This window comes from Coenobita brevimanus, chromosome 50, assembly GCF_032717465.1.
Source record: "Coenobita brevimanus isolate Jiangsu-jjx chromosome 50, ASM3271746v2, whole genome shotgun sequence".
Classification (NCBI taxonomy): Eukaryota; Metazoa; Arthropoda; class Malacostraca; order Decapoda; family Coenobitidae; genus Coenobita; species Coenobita brevimanus.
Window position 1 is genome coordinate 38,177,880 of NC_137003.1, and position 17,245 is coordinate 38,195,124.

Consider the following 17,245-nt stretch of genomic DNA (forward strand, 5'->3'; position numbering starts at 1 on the left):
TGTTAAGTATTGGTAATCTGTTGTGCATGAAACCTGTTCATCTATTGTTGTTGTTCAGCCCCAGTCTAACTGAGCAGATCTGTTGAACACAGGTAAACAACTGCCCTTATGGGGTCATCCCATAGGTTCCCTGTACCGTTTATGATGTGTCTGTGTCTTAGTGTGGCATGTGCTGTGCAGTGAATCATTATGTGTTATGTTATGTGGGCATATTCTACAAACAGGGCACATGTCATCTGTGACCTGAGGAGGGCTGTGTGATGTCTTGATCTAAGTCTAGCAAAGTATACTTGATCAGCTCTATTTATAGATACCTCTGATGGTTGAAGGTTCATGTTATAATGCAGAACATACTATACTGATTTTCAGCACATTTTATACATACAGTAGTATTATGCACTGTCTGGCTTGGTGCAAGTATGTTAGTGCCACTGATCTACATCAGCAGCAGTGCCTCACTGCTGTCATGGGAGATAGTCTCATGCAAATGTTTTCACGCCAAAGTCCAGAACCCACTGACTCTACCTACCCTCACTATCCCATAACTGTATTTTAGGGAGAGAGTCACAGGCCAATGTGCGTACGTCAGTCATTCTTGATACGGGTATTTTTCACACTACAGCAGATATATAGAGAAGAAAAGTACATTAGAATACATTTAAAATGCTGTCTTATCCAGGATCATGTTATCAGATTGATTAAAGTAACAAATTTTATTGGGTAAGTAAAGAGGGTTCTCCCTTCAATGGTCATATCCTAGTTTATGTCCACCAGTGGGTATGGTCAAGCCTCTGTCAGTCAGGTGGTAGGGTCTGTGTCAGCCAGTTCTCTTGATCTGGGTTTAATCCCACTTGGGGGTGGGCAGTGAAGAGGGTACTGTATATGTCATGAGTTTGCACTCTGTCGAGGATGCCTCAATGACTTGGTGCATACAGACTCTCACTCACAGACTCAGACACTACAGCACAATATCTACATGCTGTTTCACATCTTCCAGTCAACAAGTCTTCCACACCTATACCCATGCATGAAGCACAGTAAAGCCCCAAGTTTTGCGCCTAATTAGTTCCATGAAAAGTTCCACTAAAGTTGGGACACTGATCCTTTGGAAAATAGGCTAACTGGTTCTGGGTCCCATGCCAGGTCCCCCTGAAACCCATTTGTGCAATGTAAAATTTACTAATTGCACCTGAAAAATAACTATATTAATACAAGGTACATAATAGGCAAAAGAAACACACTTGGATGGCTGGAGTGAGGTGCTTAGTGGAAGGGATGGGGGTGTAATTTCTGAGGCAAGTGGTGAGGCTACTGTGCCCTGCCACCTCTGGCACCTTCACCCTCCTCTGCCTCTGCTGCCTCCGCCTCTCCACGCAACACATCCATCCTGTGCTGCATTTCTTCTGCGGCAATGACAGTGAACAAGTGATGATCGCTTTCCATGCGTGCGGTTTGTTTACATTTTCTTGCTGCAAACAGAGGGGTTTTCGTGGAAAACCCGGTTTGGGAATATTTGCATGCCACCACTAACCCTGAAACCGCGAACGAAGATGTCACTAAACTTGGGACTTTACTGTACAGTATCAGTCGGGGGAAGGTCATTTCTTTTGTGACAGACAGGGGTGTTTCCCGGGCCTACAGATTAGCCGCCCATCAAGACTCATAAAGCATGAACTGAACATGTACTGTTCAGTAGAAATGGTCACCAATGTCAGGCATGTACAAGCAATTTTATGTTGTAAGGGATGTGACTTACACCTGCTATCTATAAACACCATAAAAGTCTCTGACTTAAAAAAGCTCAATTTCTCTACAAATTTAAGAGAGAAATGAGATACAGTAATCTATCATTTATCTGTTGTTGCAATATCCAGCCCAGTGCAATATTCAGTGCTTTTTGTTCAGCTCTATTAAAACAATATCCACCGAAATTCGGCAATATCTGGCTCAGAAATGGGAAACAGTCGGCATTACCATGCACTTTCTAGCAGTGAGGTGTATCATTCAGCTCAGTTGGCACGCATGCAGACCCTACAACATGCCAGCCAATCACAATGCATTGTGGGAGCAGCCCACCTGACAAGCCTAGCCTACCGCCACTCTCTCATTCTCTCCCGTGGACGCCATCTAGTGAGGACATATCCATGCGCTCTGCATTTGTGACCCATGTGGCTCCCCACCCCTAGTGCTGTGACAGTCTGTGGTCTCCCATGCCTTGCTCATTGCTTCAATGCTGTTATTAACCTTGTGGCCCCTTGGTGCTCTGACTGCTGTATAGTGAGAGCACATCTGTGTGTGTATCAACACTCCATTGATGCCAACACCAGGTGGGTACAGTATGATTATGATTATATTATTTACTGTATTACTGTTATATGTACTGTATCAGCAATGTACATTACAGTATATTATGCTTGATTTTAATCTTTTGTTCATGGGTAATATTGTTGGACACTTTCTAGGATAGAGGGTTGAGACAGATAGCTTAGGTTAGTGACATTATCTGACTCGATGCCGTATGGTACCTACACAATATCCAGTATTCTGCAATATCTGGCATGGGGGCTGGCTGAATTATGCCAGATAGTTGAGAGATTACTGTATTCTGATGAGCTCCAAGAATGCAAAGTAATTGTATTATGCAGTGAACCTCATAAGGACCAATACAGACTGTATCTCCCGGAGTCTGTGGTAGCCAGTCAGCCACAAACTTTCCTACACAGCATAAGTAATAAAAAAATATAGGCTCTGTATTCATTATTAAATTTAATTTCAATATACCTATACTTGATAATCAGCAATGGTAACTTCCAACTAACAGCAAAAGAAATTACTGCTGCTACTGAGGTCTTATTTGCCTGGAAGGAACACCTTATCTAAAACTTATATTTCAGTATTCATTGCTATAAAGCAGTCTGTTATTGTGTACTGAAAATCATGCTTTCATTCTGAGAGAAACATAGGGAAACATAGGGAGGGGATTGGAGATGAATCTGTATAAGGCATACAAAGCTGTTGAGACCTGGGGGCAGTGTGGGGGAACAAGCAGAGGAGTAATTTGTTTACACCAGGGTTTGGTCAACGAGTCAGGGTTTACACTTGCACCATTTTTGCACTTAATGTATTCTCATTTTCAGCAGTTAAATGATTCCCCTCCCCCCTCCAATTCTTCATTAACCTATCATTCTTCTTGAATCACCAGTCATATTCATACACTTTACAGCATTATCATCATCCCATACCTCTCCACTCCAGATTACCACAAACAACCCCTATGAAAGACTCTGCTTTTATTAATGAAACAACCCTTAATCTATACTCCATGTTTGTGTTGGGTTATGCATCTGTGTGTGTACATTATTTTACACTTAACCACATGACCATGGGAGAGATGTGGGTCAGCTGTTGCGGGCTAGGAAAGTTACTCAGCAACAAATTACAATGGTACACACTGTACTAGTTTTCAGCATAGGGTAGAACTCTTTAATATCATTATAGATTGTTTTGCATGGTATAGGTATAGTATGTTAGTGCCAGTGACCCAGATCAACAGTGCCTCACTGGTGTTGTAGGGTACAGTCTCATGCAAATGGTTCCACATCAAAGTCCACCACCAACTGTCTATACCTACCCTCGCCATCCCATAAATTTATTTTAGGGAGACAGTCACAGCCCAGTTTGCGTAACGATGAGCCACTCATTCTTGATACAGCTATTTTTCACACTACAGCAAATGTATATACAGAAGGAGATAAATTAGAATATGCATTAAAAAAAAAAAAAAAAAAGCCCTCTTATTCAGCTTCTTGTTATTAAACTAAGGTTATCATTTTTTTTTTTTTTTACATGAAGAGGGTTCTTGCTATAATGATGATAACCTAATTTGTCTCCAACATTAAGTACAATAAGGAAGTAACAATAATATATGTTGTAAGGGAATGTGACTTACATCATGTGTCCACACAGTGCAAGCCATTGAAATAAAAAATATCAATATCCTCACAAATTTTGGAGACAAATAAGATACAACAATCAGATGAGCTCCAAAATGCCAAGATGTTGTATTATGAGTCTCATTCCCTCACAGAAGAGATCCAGCCATGCAGTGGACCTTGTACAGACCAATACAGATCATTTATCTCAACGGGGTGGTATCTAGTCATTTACTGTACTAGCCTTCCTTCACAGCAAACAATAAAATTCATGACACTGTACTTATAATTAAACTTCATTGCAAAATGGTTGATAGTGATTGTAGCTTCAAACTTGCATTAAATGCATTACTGAGGTCCCTAGAAGGAGATCTTTTTTCTGTAAATTATATTATAGTATTCTGTGCAATACAGTTTGTATCCTAAAATTCATGCTTTCTGGAAGTTGGTTGAAATTAGATATTCAATAGTACAATATAATGGAAACATTGTAGGACAAAGTATAGACTGGGACATGTGGTGATATAAGGAAGGGCTTAGAGATGGATCTGTATAATGCTGTACAAAATTGGTGAGACCTGGGAACAGTGAAAGGGCAAGAGGCTGAGCAGTCACTTCCATATATACATGGGCTTTGCCAAGGCCAAGGGCCATCCTTGCATCATTTTCCCACTTATGTATTCTCATTTTCAAATATATATATATATATATATATATATATATATATATATATATATATATATATATTCTTTTCATTAATTCATCTACCCGCAGTCAAATGATGAATAAAATTTTATCTTGTTAATACTCCCACTCTCTCTCTCTCTCTCTCTCTCTCTCTCTCTCTCTCTCTGAAATCCAGGGTAAATTAAGTGCACTGGGGAGGATTAAAGGGATACCTGAGGAGAAAGGAAAATAATGTAGTCTTTATTAAGAGACATTTGGTGGATGGGAATAGGTTGAGAGAGAAGCTGGCATAATATTCTTGGACCTGACTTGCAATGAAACACAGAACAGGGATTGCTGGGGATCATTTATATGACTGGCAATAATATACAGGATATGAATTAAGACTGAAGGGGCTCCTATAGAGACTGAGGCATTACTGTAGGGGTGGAGATTGGGAAAGGAGGGTGTGCTGTAAAGAGACTGCATCATAATTAAAGAATGTCAGGGATAGGTGTGGGAGGGAGGAACCTGAAGAACAGTGGGTAATCTGATAGATATGACTAGTGGGGCACCTGTTGTGAGACTGAACATTATTAAAGGGATAAAGATGCAAGGACCTGTAGACAGGTAGGACAGCATAAAATGATTGCAGCTTACAGAGGAGTCCCTGGACAGACTGTGGGATTTTTAGGGGGATGGAAACCAGAGACGAACCTGCAGAAATTAGAATGAGGACGGGGAATGGGAGTGGGGACCTGCAAAGACTGAACATTATCGAAAGGGGATGTGGGAACCTGTAGAAAGAATGGACATTATTAGAGGAATGGATATGGGGACAACAACGAGACTGGGACAGTTTTGGTGGGATGAGGACTGGGTGACCTGTAGAAAGATGGGTGTCATTAGAGGTATGGGGATGGGGGACCTGTAGAAAGAGTTGGCATTATTGGAGGGATGGGGATAAGGGAACCTTCAGAAAAGATTTGGGTTTTATTAGAAGGACGGGGATGGAGGAACCTGCATAAAAACTGGACGTTGTTTGAAAGATGGGAATGGGGGCCTGAAGAAAAATTACAAGGATGGGGATGGCGACCTGCAGAAAACTGAAAATTATCAGAGGGATGGGGATAGGGGGCTTGTAGAGAGACAGGAATTAGAGGTAGCCTATGGGAGTGGGGACTGTAAGTGGGCCTGTTATGAGATTCAACGTAAAGAGAGATAAGATGGGGGGGGGCTTGTAGAGAGATGAGAATGGAGGGACTTGTAGGGAATGGGACAAAATTGTAATGATGGAGACTGGAGGAGGAATCTGTACAGAGATGGAACATTATTAGAGAAATGGGAATGGACATGGGGAACCTGTTGAGAGATGGAACATTAGTATAGGGATGATGATGGGGAGATACAGAGAGGCAGGGATGGGGAACCTGTTGAGAGATGGAACGTTAGTATCGGGATGGGGATGGGGGAATATAGAGAGGCAGGGATGGGGAACCTGTTGAGAGATGGAACATTAGTATAGGGATGATGATGGGGAGATATAGAGAGGCAGGGATGAGGAACCTGTTGAGAGATGGAACATTAGTGTAAGGATTGGGATGGGGGAATATTGCGAGACTAGAATAGGGAACCTGTAGAGAGACTGAACATTAGTGAATGGATGGGGATTGGAAAGGGACCTGAGAGAGAATGAACATTATTATTAGAATGGGGCTGGGGAGATGCAGAAAGATTTGAACATTATTAGGGGGATTGGGATGGGTGGGCTGTAGAGAAAGTGTTGAAAAATCAGAGGAATGTGGGTGGGAGGTAGTCTGCAAACAGACTGCACCTCATTAATAGGAAGTATATAGGGTGGCCTGGTAGCAAGACTGGGACAATATTAAACGAGTGGAAGAGGCTCATAGATTTTGGACATTTTTAGAGAGATGAGGACTGGCAGGATACACAGAAAGACTCTGACAGAGGTCCTGTGAAGAGGCTGGAATAATGTTAGTGATAAGGACTTGGGGAGACCTGCAAAAATATTGGGACCTGTAGAGACTAAAATGGGGACTGGAGAGGAACCTGTAGAGAGATTGGGATGGGAACTGGAGAGGAACCTGTAGAGAGATTGAAGTGGGGACTGGAGAAGAACCTATTGAGAGACTGGGGTGGGGACTGGAGAGGGACCTGCAGAGATTGGGATGGGGACTGGAAAGGAACCTGTAGAGAGAGACTGGGATGGGGACTGGAGAGGAACCTGTCGAGAGATTGGGGTGAGGACTGGAGAGGAACCTGTTGAGAAACTAGGGTGGGGACTGAAGGGGGACCTGCAGAGACTGGGATGGGGACTGGCTGAGAACCTGCAGAGATTGGGATGGGGACTGGAGGGGAAGCTGCAGAGATTGGGATGGTGATTGGTGGGACACCTGCAGAGACTGGGATAGGGACTGGAGGGGGATTTGTAGAGAATATGATGGGGACTAGAGGGGAGCCTGAAGAGATTGGGATGGGGACCGGATGGTAGCCTGTAGAGATTGAGATACCGGTACCGGTACAGACTGGTGGGAGGGCCTGCAGATATTGGGAAGGGGACTGGAAGGGGGCCTGTAATGGTTGAGGTTGACCTGGGGGTTGGGGGGGGGTGGCACCTGTAGTGGTCGGGACTGAAGGGAGGGCCCTGTATGAAGGAGGACCTGTGAAGACACTGAGAAATTCTAAATAGACATTGGTGGTGTACTAGGCACAGGGCTGGGATGGAACCTCAGGGACTATTAGAACTGCAGTCTATGAATATGAGAAGGGAAAATGAAGGGGATACATGAAAAAAAATAAAGTAGGATGAGGGCTAATATAAAAATGGTGGGCATATGCTAACCTACACAAAGACTGAGACTACTTGTATGATGGATACTGAAGAAGGCCGAAATGCTGGTCTGCAATAGTACTGAAGCCTACAGCTAACAGGTACGTTGCTATTTTGCAGTATATCTGCAATATCTGCTATTTTGCAGTATATCTGCAATATCTATTAATTTTGAGGCCGGTTGCTACCAAATAACGGCAATTTACAAGTAGGTATGTTATATATACCTGTAAAGTACAATGTGATTTCCGTCTGGTTAGCTAATTTACAAAGTCAGCGTCTGGATAAACTCTCATCACCAATAAAATCCACATATATAACCACAACAATTTAAGTAATAAAAATGAATGCACCAATTTCCTTGGCGTAACCCAATACAGTATCATGGTTGCAGTAATATTATCTACGATGTAGGCAACACCAGAAAAACTGTACTATCCCTTTGCACCAGCCCATCACTTGGCACCCCGAGCTATTTTTAGATGTTTCAGGAAATGCTAGTTTATACTTTTTGGATACTCAATACGACATCTTTTGTTGGTTCTAATGTAATCTAATGAATGTCACCATTCCTAATGCTGCACTTACCGTCATCGAATAAAGAGCGATTTCCCATCCCTCCCGGTCCACTGTATCCTGTTGTGGACCTTGCCAAACTCCTCCCAGCTGTCGTCTTCTCCCGGTTGTGCGTCTCGTCTGGCACTATTCTAGAACCGACACTAAATGGGGATCTTTAGCAGTACCTTATACATAATATAATAGAGATAATAAGATTTATACACCCTTTTCTCGATTGGCACACTAGCCAAGTTCCGCTTCTAATGTTCATAAAAAACCACCTTCAAGGTAAACTTATGTAAATATATTTTCTATGTTAGTCTGGACAGTAACGTACAGTATATTAGTTTTCCTACAGATCATGAGTGATGATTACCTTTAGGCGCTCTTTTTTTTTCACTGTTATGTAACTCGGTTATTATAGTTACTGAATATTTGTTAAAGTACGTCTTTCATATTCCATACGTGAAAAAGGAAGAAGATATAGCGCTTGTTTCAGAACTCATATTGTTTGAATAATCTTAGACGATTTTAATTTGCAGCGGCAATACCAGGTTACTCAAGAGTTTTCAAAAGACAAAGTAAATGTATGACATTAGGGCGTTGGTTATTATTTCAAATTTCGCGGTTACCCCTGTTTGTAAATAAACAATGGATGTGCCTTCGTTTGTTGGTAATGGAATTTCTGGGTATCATTGTTTTGATTCAAGAGTTTTAAATACTCTAGTTATATTCAAACAGACGTTAAAGCGGTTCTAGTAAAAATTTGGGGTATTTAAAGTGTAGGGTGTTGTTGGCGAAGTTGTCCCGAGATGGCAGCAGGGCGGCGGTGGTGACGTCACGCCTCAGTCAGTCCAGTGGCGTTCTGGAGTACGGCTGTGCCTTTGTCTCGCGTCGGTTTTTAAGGGTGGAGAGCAGTGTTATTGTGTGCCCATCGGGGCTATGTTGATTATGTGTGGTGCTTAACACGATTGTCAACCATGTTTCGATGTATACCCATCTTTAAGGGGTGTAACAGGCATGTGGAATATGTGGATAAGCGACACTGCTCGTTGGGTAGTGTTCCTGACGACATAATGCGTTACGCCCGGAGTCTGGAGGATGTTTTACTCGACGCTAACCACATCCGCGACCTACCGAAGGTAAGCGCCTCTTCACTGTGAGCCAAGATGTTTAAAGTGTGACGGGTGTTGAGTGTAGTGAGGCATGGGCGCTCCTTAGCATCACAGCTCTGCCATGCCCCACCTTGCCCCTCCACCTCGGCACCCGTCCACACCCGCTGTCCCGTTCAAATTTGAATCGGGATCTCCTCAGCAACACCAGTTTCACTTAAAGTACATTTATTGGTTGGTTTCGAAACATAGAATTCTGGCCCAACACACACAACTCGGGGTGTTAGGTTTGACCGAGGGATGGGCTGACAGAAGAGACCCTTTCAAGAATAAATTTGAGATAGATATCATAGGGTGAGCGAGGCCCAACAGTTAGCAGCATAGGGAGACATGGGGTACATGATCAATTGCTTTGGTTTACAAACTAGTGCATATAAGTAGGGAAGGAAAGTACGATTGTCGTTTTGGGGGGGTTAGAAATTGCCTGTTAGGGTACGGTAGGTAGTCCAACTGGTTGCAATGCATATTTGTTTATTTTTGCAGTTTGTGTCTGCTTGAATATCTAAACCCCACAAAACAGGGGTTACATGGAGTGTCAGTTACATTTATGAAAGGACTATGGATTTTTTTTTTTTTTTTTTTACCCCAACTTCTATCTATTGCCAGACGCCTCAATCCCGTTCGGGATTGAGGCGTCTGGCAATAGATAGAAGTTGGGGAATATATATATCAATATTTGAAGGCAGCTAGTTGCTTGTGGTCGATGGGTCTACTTGGCCAGACTTGAGGGAGAGTAACATGGTATAAATTACTGCTGTTTTCACAGTATAGATCAAAACTTATGTCCTGGTACCAAAGCTAAGAGTACTGGGTAGGTTATACTGAAGAGAATCATAATGCATCATCACTATTTCCTCCACAGTACACATAAAATGAACCTTATGGCTTACTGTCTTCGCTGGGTATCCGGCAAGTTTGGATTAGTGAATGCAGCCTATGTTATCTGAAGATAATTCATCAGGCCAAATATTTCAGTGTAACTTGCATTCAGCCACTGATACCAGTACACTACAGTACTGTATATATGATACGATGGGGTATTATCGTATCAGTGGGGTAATATCAGCAACTTGATTTTTAAATTCAGTAGAAGCAAGAATACTTCCAATTTTTTTTCTTAATAATGACCGTGTTCTTTAGTTTGCAACAAATGTTGAATTCTTTATGTTGCTGACTGTTGGCTAACAAAATATGAGACATTCAAAGACAGAAATGTAATGGGAAATAAGTGTGTGGCACCCAGACAGCCCACATGGATCAAACCTGAAAACCTCCTGCATACTATGAATTCTTTAAGGTACCTCTTGCCCATAAACAGCAGGTATCTTGTAATAGGCTATATATGTACCGGAATATATATACCCGGTACGTATTATCCTAGTTCCATGGTGGCGTAATTTTGACATACCTGGTGGGGTAATAATGGCATCAGTTTAAGTAATGGATTTCTGTCAGTGGCAGCAAAATGAAATGCTCGAGCGATTATTACTAATTTGTAAACTTGCTTAGGCATATGGAGAAGACAGAGTGATAGCGAAGATGATCTGGCAATCATTGAACTAGCTAACACAAGAGTCAGATGAAGAATCACATATTTCTATAGCAGTCTCTGAGGTCCAAAGCCAAGAAGACGGAAGTGAAACCACTGTAGTAACACAGAGGATAAAACACAGATGAGAGAGAGTGAAGATCATGGTGACTAAAGGTTTGGAATTAAAGGAAGGGGATTAGGACTGTGTGCTGACAGTACCAGGTATTCAACTAACATTAGCCTAAGTGGCAGAGGCGAATGCACTACAGTGGACAGATTCAGATGATTGATGAGGAAGATGACAAGTAGTCACAGGGTGAAATATGTATAAATTAAAGAGACAAATTGCAAGAAGGGTCATCTTACGTTTAAGGAGACAAATTTTGAAGACCACTACCCTACTGATAAAAAACTGTAGCTATGGTGAGAAAACTGGGGATGTATTCTTTTGGTAAGACAGGGAAAGTGTTGTTGAAGAAGTAAGAATGATTTTGGGTCACTGATGATTGGGTGAATAAATGGATTAAAAAACAAGGCTAAGTGATTACACTGCTGCCAGTGCATGTGCTGATGATGGTTAGGGAAAGTACGGTATTTAGTTTTGAAGGAAAAGGATGATGTAAAATACTGAAACTGTGAAATTTCTGACTAGTGTATTACTTATAGCTTGTGTTTACAAATTAATAGTAGTACCGTATGTAATTTAGGGTAATACAAGACTCAACAGTATAATCTTTTCTATGCTTGAGGATCACTTGCATCCTTTGTTTTTCCATGTTCTTGTATAATGAAAAGCATCTGAAGTTTTCTAAATGAGCTGGGACCAGTTTCCCATTTTTTAAAACAAGTTCAGGGCATTATTTATGTCAGAGATAGTATGCAGTAATTGATTTCTTGTGTTTTGCTGGAATGTCAATGAAGATTTTACATAAGAAAAACTTTAATACATTGCTGTACTCCATTTTATGACCAAAAAAAAAGAGCATGGCTACTGATATCACTCCATTCATGGGGTAATATTGGCAGGAGTTTTCAAATATTTCCCAGAATTAATTTCAGTTTCATGAGGAAAGTTTTGGAGCACACTTTAAAATATAGTACTGGTACTGGGTATGTAATTTCTTTATAGCTCAATATGCCCTTCTTACCAAAGAGATATTTAATTTGTAGTGATGGCAATTTATGAATTAAGAATACTTGCTTTATTTAATCAATATTAGATACTGTATTACCCCATTGTATGGTAAGGTAGCTGTATTTAATAAAGAAAATATAAGCTACCCCTGGGGGTAGCGGCGTTTCAAGAATACTCCCCCAGTATCCCTGCTTGTTGTACGAGGCAACTAAAAGGGTTGGTGGTGGGTTAGTGCCCCACCCCCTAAAAAGAACTAACTAAACAAGCGAATAAAGCGCCTCGGACCAGGATGGACCATACATTGACAACTAAGGAACGGACAAAGGACATTCTGAGGGTGGGAACATGGAATGTGAGAGGAGTGAATGATGAAGTGAAAGAGAGAGAGATTCTTCAGGTGCTTAAGTATGCAAAAGTGGATATATGTGGATTGACTGAAACTAAATGGAAAGGTGAAAGGGTGAGAGATGGGAATATGGTTTAGGTATATGTGCGGGAGTTAATGAGAATGAGAGGGAGTATGTCTGATGATAAGCAAGAAGTGGAAGGAGAATATAAGAGAGTATGGAACAGTGGGTGCAAGGATTGTATGGGTGAGGATGAAAGTAGGTATACAAGCATGGGCGATTGTATGTGTGTATGCTCCGACAGAGGACCAAGTGGCAAGAGTGAAAGATGAGTTTTGGGCGAGAGTAGAAGCATGTATGGACAAATTTGAGAGGAGCGAGAGAGTGCTTTTGATTGGAGACATGAATGGCAAAGTTGGGAATGTACGGTACTAGTGGATGGAGTGGTTGGTCAGTGGGGTGTGCCAGCTGAAGTAGATGGGAATGGTAGTGCTTTGGTGGACATCTGTGCTGGTAAGGGGTTGACAATAGCCAACACCTACTTTCGGCATAAGATGATCCACCGGTATACATGGAGAGTAATGAGGAGGATGGATGGTGAACTTGTTGAACGAAAGGCAGTGATAGACTACATGTGTGTGGATGAGTGAATGAGAAGACATGTGTTGGATGCAAGAGTGTGGAAAGGGTGGGGGAATGGAGTCTCAGACCATCACTTAGTGATGGCCAAGATACGGCTGCAAAGAAAATGGTTAAGGAGACGAAGGGGAAGACAGGAGGAAACAGCTCCTGTGAGAAGAGTGGAGAATTTGCAAGATAGTGAGAAAATGGCAGAGTTTAAGAGTATAGTGGAAAAAAGATTGGGAAGGTATGAGCTAGAGCAGATGGAAGGGGTGGAAGATTCACGGAAGAGATAGGCACAGCGTGTGAGGTGGTTTGTGGAGTGAGGAGGCGATGCAAGGGACAGCATGGTGGAATGATGAGGTGAAACGATCTGTGGAACAAAAGAAGAAGGCATATAGTGAATGGTTAGCGAGTAGAGGTAGGGGAGAAGATGAGAGAGAGAAGAGAGAGGTATATGTGAGCAGGAGAAGGGAGGTGAAGAGACTGGTGAAGGAGAGTAAGAAGAAAGTGGATGAAGAGTTTGGGAGGAATCTGAGTGTGAAATGGAGGGAGAGTAAGAACTTGTTTTGGAAGGAGGTAAAGAAAGTAAGGCAGTGTGAAAGCGGATATAGTAGGGGAGTGAAAGATAGGAATAATAGATTGTTTGTGGAGAAGAGAGAGAAATTGAGGAGATGGAAGGAGCACTTTGAGGATTTGTTGAATGAAGAGAATGAGAGCAATGCGAGTATATGTGGCTGGGGAATGGCTGGGAGAAGAAGAGATGAGAGGAGGGAGGAAGAGATCAGTAGGGCGGAAGTAGTGGAAGCAATGAAGAAGATCAAGATGGGAAAGGCCCCAGGAATTTATTGAGTGTGTGGTGAAATGCTGAGGTATGGGAGTGAGATTGTTGTGGAGTGGATATGGAAGTTGTGTAGATTGGCTTGGGAAGAGGGAAGGGTTCCAGAGGACTGGAAATCAGGTATAATTGTTCCTTTATACAAAGAAAAAGGGGAGAGAGAAGTATGTGGTAACCATAGGGGTATTTGCCTTCTTAAGGCCCTATCACACAGTACCTCGTACCAGGAACGGCCGAGGAAGATTTAAGTGGAACAAAACTTGGACACTATCACACATGTTCCTCGTATCCTTGGCAAAGGACATGTTTCAAATACTGTTGCCAGAGCTCTGTCTCGCGACAGTGGAAAGTGACCGCTGTCGCTGATTCGGTTAAGAATAAGGAGAAGCAACTTTTGTTTACAAACTGGTACACACGTGGAACTGACTCAATTTCTCTATAAGGGCGAATTCAGCTGCCCTTGTCCAGGAAATCGATGATAAAGCCATCAGTACATTGTTGTTGTGGTGGTGTTTTCAGGTGGCGACTGGTTCGTCTACTCTACCTGCAGTGGAGTCTTCAGTTGTAAACACGTGATATTTTATCGACATCACAGTTTCCTCGGTGTAGGAAATATTAACTCTTTATAAGGCCTTCAAAACGATTGATATTTATTATAAGATGTTAATAAGTACCGGTAATCAGTGTTAGGCTAAATGTTTAATAATGTAGTATGATATATTCTCTGTTGAGTAGCCTGGGTTTTGGTCACACTGTTTTGCCCGTCGTATCCTCGGCAGGAATCCATCCAGATGGGTTCCAAATGCCCGTAGTATCGTTGGCAATTTTACCACGTTTCCGTTCCAATTTACCATCGTATGCTTGGCAAACCTTGTATGAAGTGCCGTGTGATAGGGCCTTTAGTGTGACTGGTAAAATATATGGTAGAATACTCATTGATAGGTTTAGGCATATGACAGAGGAGCTAGTTGGTGAAGAACAAGGGGGATTTAGGAAGGGAAAAAGGGGTGTAGATCAGATATTTGTTCTAAGATGTTTAGTGGAGAAGTATCTAGGGAAGGGAAAGAAAGTGTATGCTGCCTTCATGGACTTGGAGAAAGCTTATGACAGAATAGATAGGCAAGGTATGTGGAAGGTATTAAGAATATATGGGGTGGAGGGGATATTGTTGAATGCTGTGAAGAGTATGTACGAACGAGCTAGGGCTACAGTGCGAGTGGATGGTGAGCTGAGTGAGTTCTTTGATCTCAACGTGGGACTGAAACAGAGTTGTGTGATGTCTCCATGGCTATTTAATATATACATGGATGGGGTTGTGAAGGAGGTGCAAGGTAGGGCAGTGGATGTGGGGTTGGCTCTAATGAATGAGGGTGAGATTTGGAAGATTCCGGTGTTGCTGTTTGCTGATGATACAGTACTGTTGTGTGAAGATGAATGGGAGTTGCAAGGTTTGGTGAATGAATTCGGGACAGTGTGTAGGAGGAGGAAGCTGAAAGTTAATGTAAACAAAAGTAATGTTATGGTGTTTGAGAGGAATGAAGTCACAGAATGTACAGTGAGGTTGGATGGTGAGGATATGGAGAATGTGAGAGTACATGGGTAGTGTGATGAGTAAGGATGGAACTTTGGGGGATGAAGTGAGCGAAAGGGTACAGCAGAGAAGGAAGGCTGTGAGTTCACTGAAAGCAGTGATGAGAAATATGGAGGTGAGTATGGAAGTTAAGAAGTCACTGCATGATAGTATTGTGATCCCTACCCTGACGTATGGAAGCGAGGCGTGGACCTTGCAAGAGGGGAACAAGTCAAGAGTGAGAGGAGTGGAAATGAGTTACTTGAGAGGAGCATGTGGAGTGACATGGAGGGACAGGTTGATGAATGAAGAAGTGAAGGAAAGTTGTGGGGTGGATGTGGATGTGGTTGAGAAGATAAGGAGAAATACACTGAGGTGGTTTGGACATGTGGAGAGAATGGAGAATGAAAGACTGACTAAGACAGTGTATGTAGTTGAGGTGGATGGAGGGAGAGGGAAGGGTAGACCGAGGATGAGGTGGAGGGATGGATTTGAGAGGTATATGAGGGAGGGGGGGGGTGAGTTGGGGGGAGGGTAGTCAAATGGTGGGTGACAGAGTGACTTGGAGGCGTTTTGTCTGCGGCCACCCTTTGCGGGATTAGGGCTTCGGGCTATAGATAGATAGATAGAAAGGAGGATATCTGTAAGTGAAAAGAATAAATAGAGGCTACCGGTATATTAGATCTCAGTAGTTGGAACATTCTCTGCTAAACTGAATTCAGTTGAATCATCACTGTCACCAGGAAAATATACAGTATAAGGAGAGGATGACTGCATTAGGCCAGTTGGCCCTTGCTAGGCAGCTCCTAGCTAAATGACTAAACTACGGTACCAGAATAAGACAAAGAAAACAAGGAAGGAGGTACACTCGATCCTTAATTTGGCGGACCCCTATTTCCCGGATTTCAGATTTCTGGGACACGGGCTGAGGCTGGACAATGTTATCAAATGCCAGACAAATGCCCGTACAAGTCCGGAATTCTCACAAAAGTCCGGCCATTATTCTCTTATATAAAACTATAAGCAGTCTGTTGCACAACACATTATAATTTTAGCAAGGTTTTGACTCGATAAAGGCCATTTGTAACACACACGGGAAGATAATTTCACACATAAAATGCATCTTGGCCATCAACCCGCTTCACCCCCACCAATTCCTAACTCATGGCAATATCCCAGTTTGCCACTTACCTTTCTCAAATGCCGCTATAAACAGTTTATTGCATAACAGTTAAATTTCAGGAAGGCTTGGACACAATAAAATTCATAAGTAATAAAAATATACAGATTTTCTTACAGACAAAGTCAACGAGATCCATTCCTACTCACTTGGCTCACCCGACATGATGCGACTAAATACCGAATTGGCACTTTTCACTGGAAAATATTTTAATTTTTTTTGCCACAGTGGCTCATACACACCTAATTATCTGAAATCGGGTTAAAAAAAAAATGTATTTAATATAACTTAATTAAAAAATTAGCAGGGTTTCAGAGCTAAAATGCACCAGTGTTAGCAGATATTTCCCTTTCAGATTGTCAGCATGCCTTGACAGGCTTCTATTTTGCATATATAAATATTTGAGTACAAAAAAAATGTATCTGTATTGTAAATCGATACAGTAATCCCTCCACTATCCGACGTAATAGAGCCAAAGGCATGTCAGGAAAGTGGTCCCGTCCGGATAGTGGGCCCCAGCCTCCTGAACTTGTACTTAAGGACCCTAACCCAGCCCGTCTTTGAAAGCCACCTAAATAACTCCCAACCTGACATACATAGCACCTACTTAAACCTATTTAAGACCCTGTTCACATCAGTAATGGAAATAAAGAATGAAATAAATGAAAAGGAACCTAAGAATGAGGAATTAGAAGTGGTTATGGAAAACAGCAGTGTACGGGGTACTTACAGCACATCTGTGGCCGCCTTCTCTAAGGCTTTGGCGGTGGTGAAAATGCTCTTGAAGCTTGTACAGTAATCCAGTGTTGTGCTGCACTTACAGTACCGGTACTTCTTTGCACTG

The 17,245-nt window shown here is 42.2% G+C and overlaps 2 protein-coding genes across 15 annotated transcripts in view; one reads left to right on the forward strand and one right to left on the reverse strand.

The window, feature by feature from the left end:
• LOC145399809 (uncharacterized) overlaps nucleotides 1–8,135 on the reverse strand; it is a 74,881-nt gene extending 66,746 nt beyond the window's left edge. For 6 of the 7 annotated variants that reach the window (XR_013897337.1, XR_013897336.1, XR_013897338.1 and 3 more), the window contains exons 1-2: nucleotides 8,038–8,135; nucleotides 3,632–3,724 (exon numbers count right to left, since the gene is read on the reverse strand). Coding sequence is in view for 4 of the 7 variants with exons in the window: in XM_080272362.1 (XP_080128488.1) it covers nucleotides 3,632–3,701 (70 nt within the window). In the remaining 3 variants the exon portion in view is untranslated. The remainder of the gene's footprint in view (nucleotides 1–3,631; nucleotides 3,725–8,037) is intronic. The other variant, XM_080272359.1, reaches the window with a different exon arrangement.
• Nucleotides 8,136–8,905: 770 nt separating this feature from the next.
• The window catches only part of LOC145399810 (protein lap4-like), a 1,200,472-nt gene continuing 1,192,132 nt past the window's right edge, over nucleotides 8,906–17,245 (forward strand). For all 8 annotated transcript variants that reach the window (XM_080272363.1, XM_080272366.1, XM_080272368.1 and 5 more), the window contains exon 1: nucleotides 8,906–9,149. In XM_080272363.1, the coding sequence (XP_080128489.1) occupies nucleotides 8,988–9,149 (162 nt within the window). In that variant the 5' untranslated portion in view covers nucleotides 8,906–8,987. The remainder of the gene's footprint in view (nucleotides 9,150–17,245) is intronic.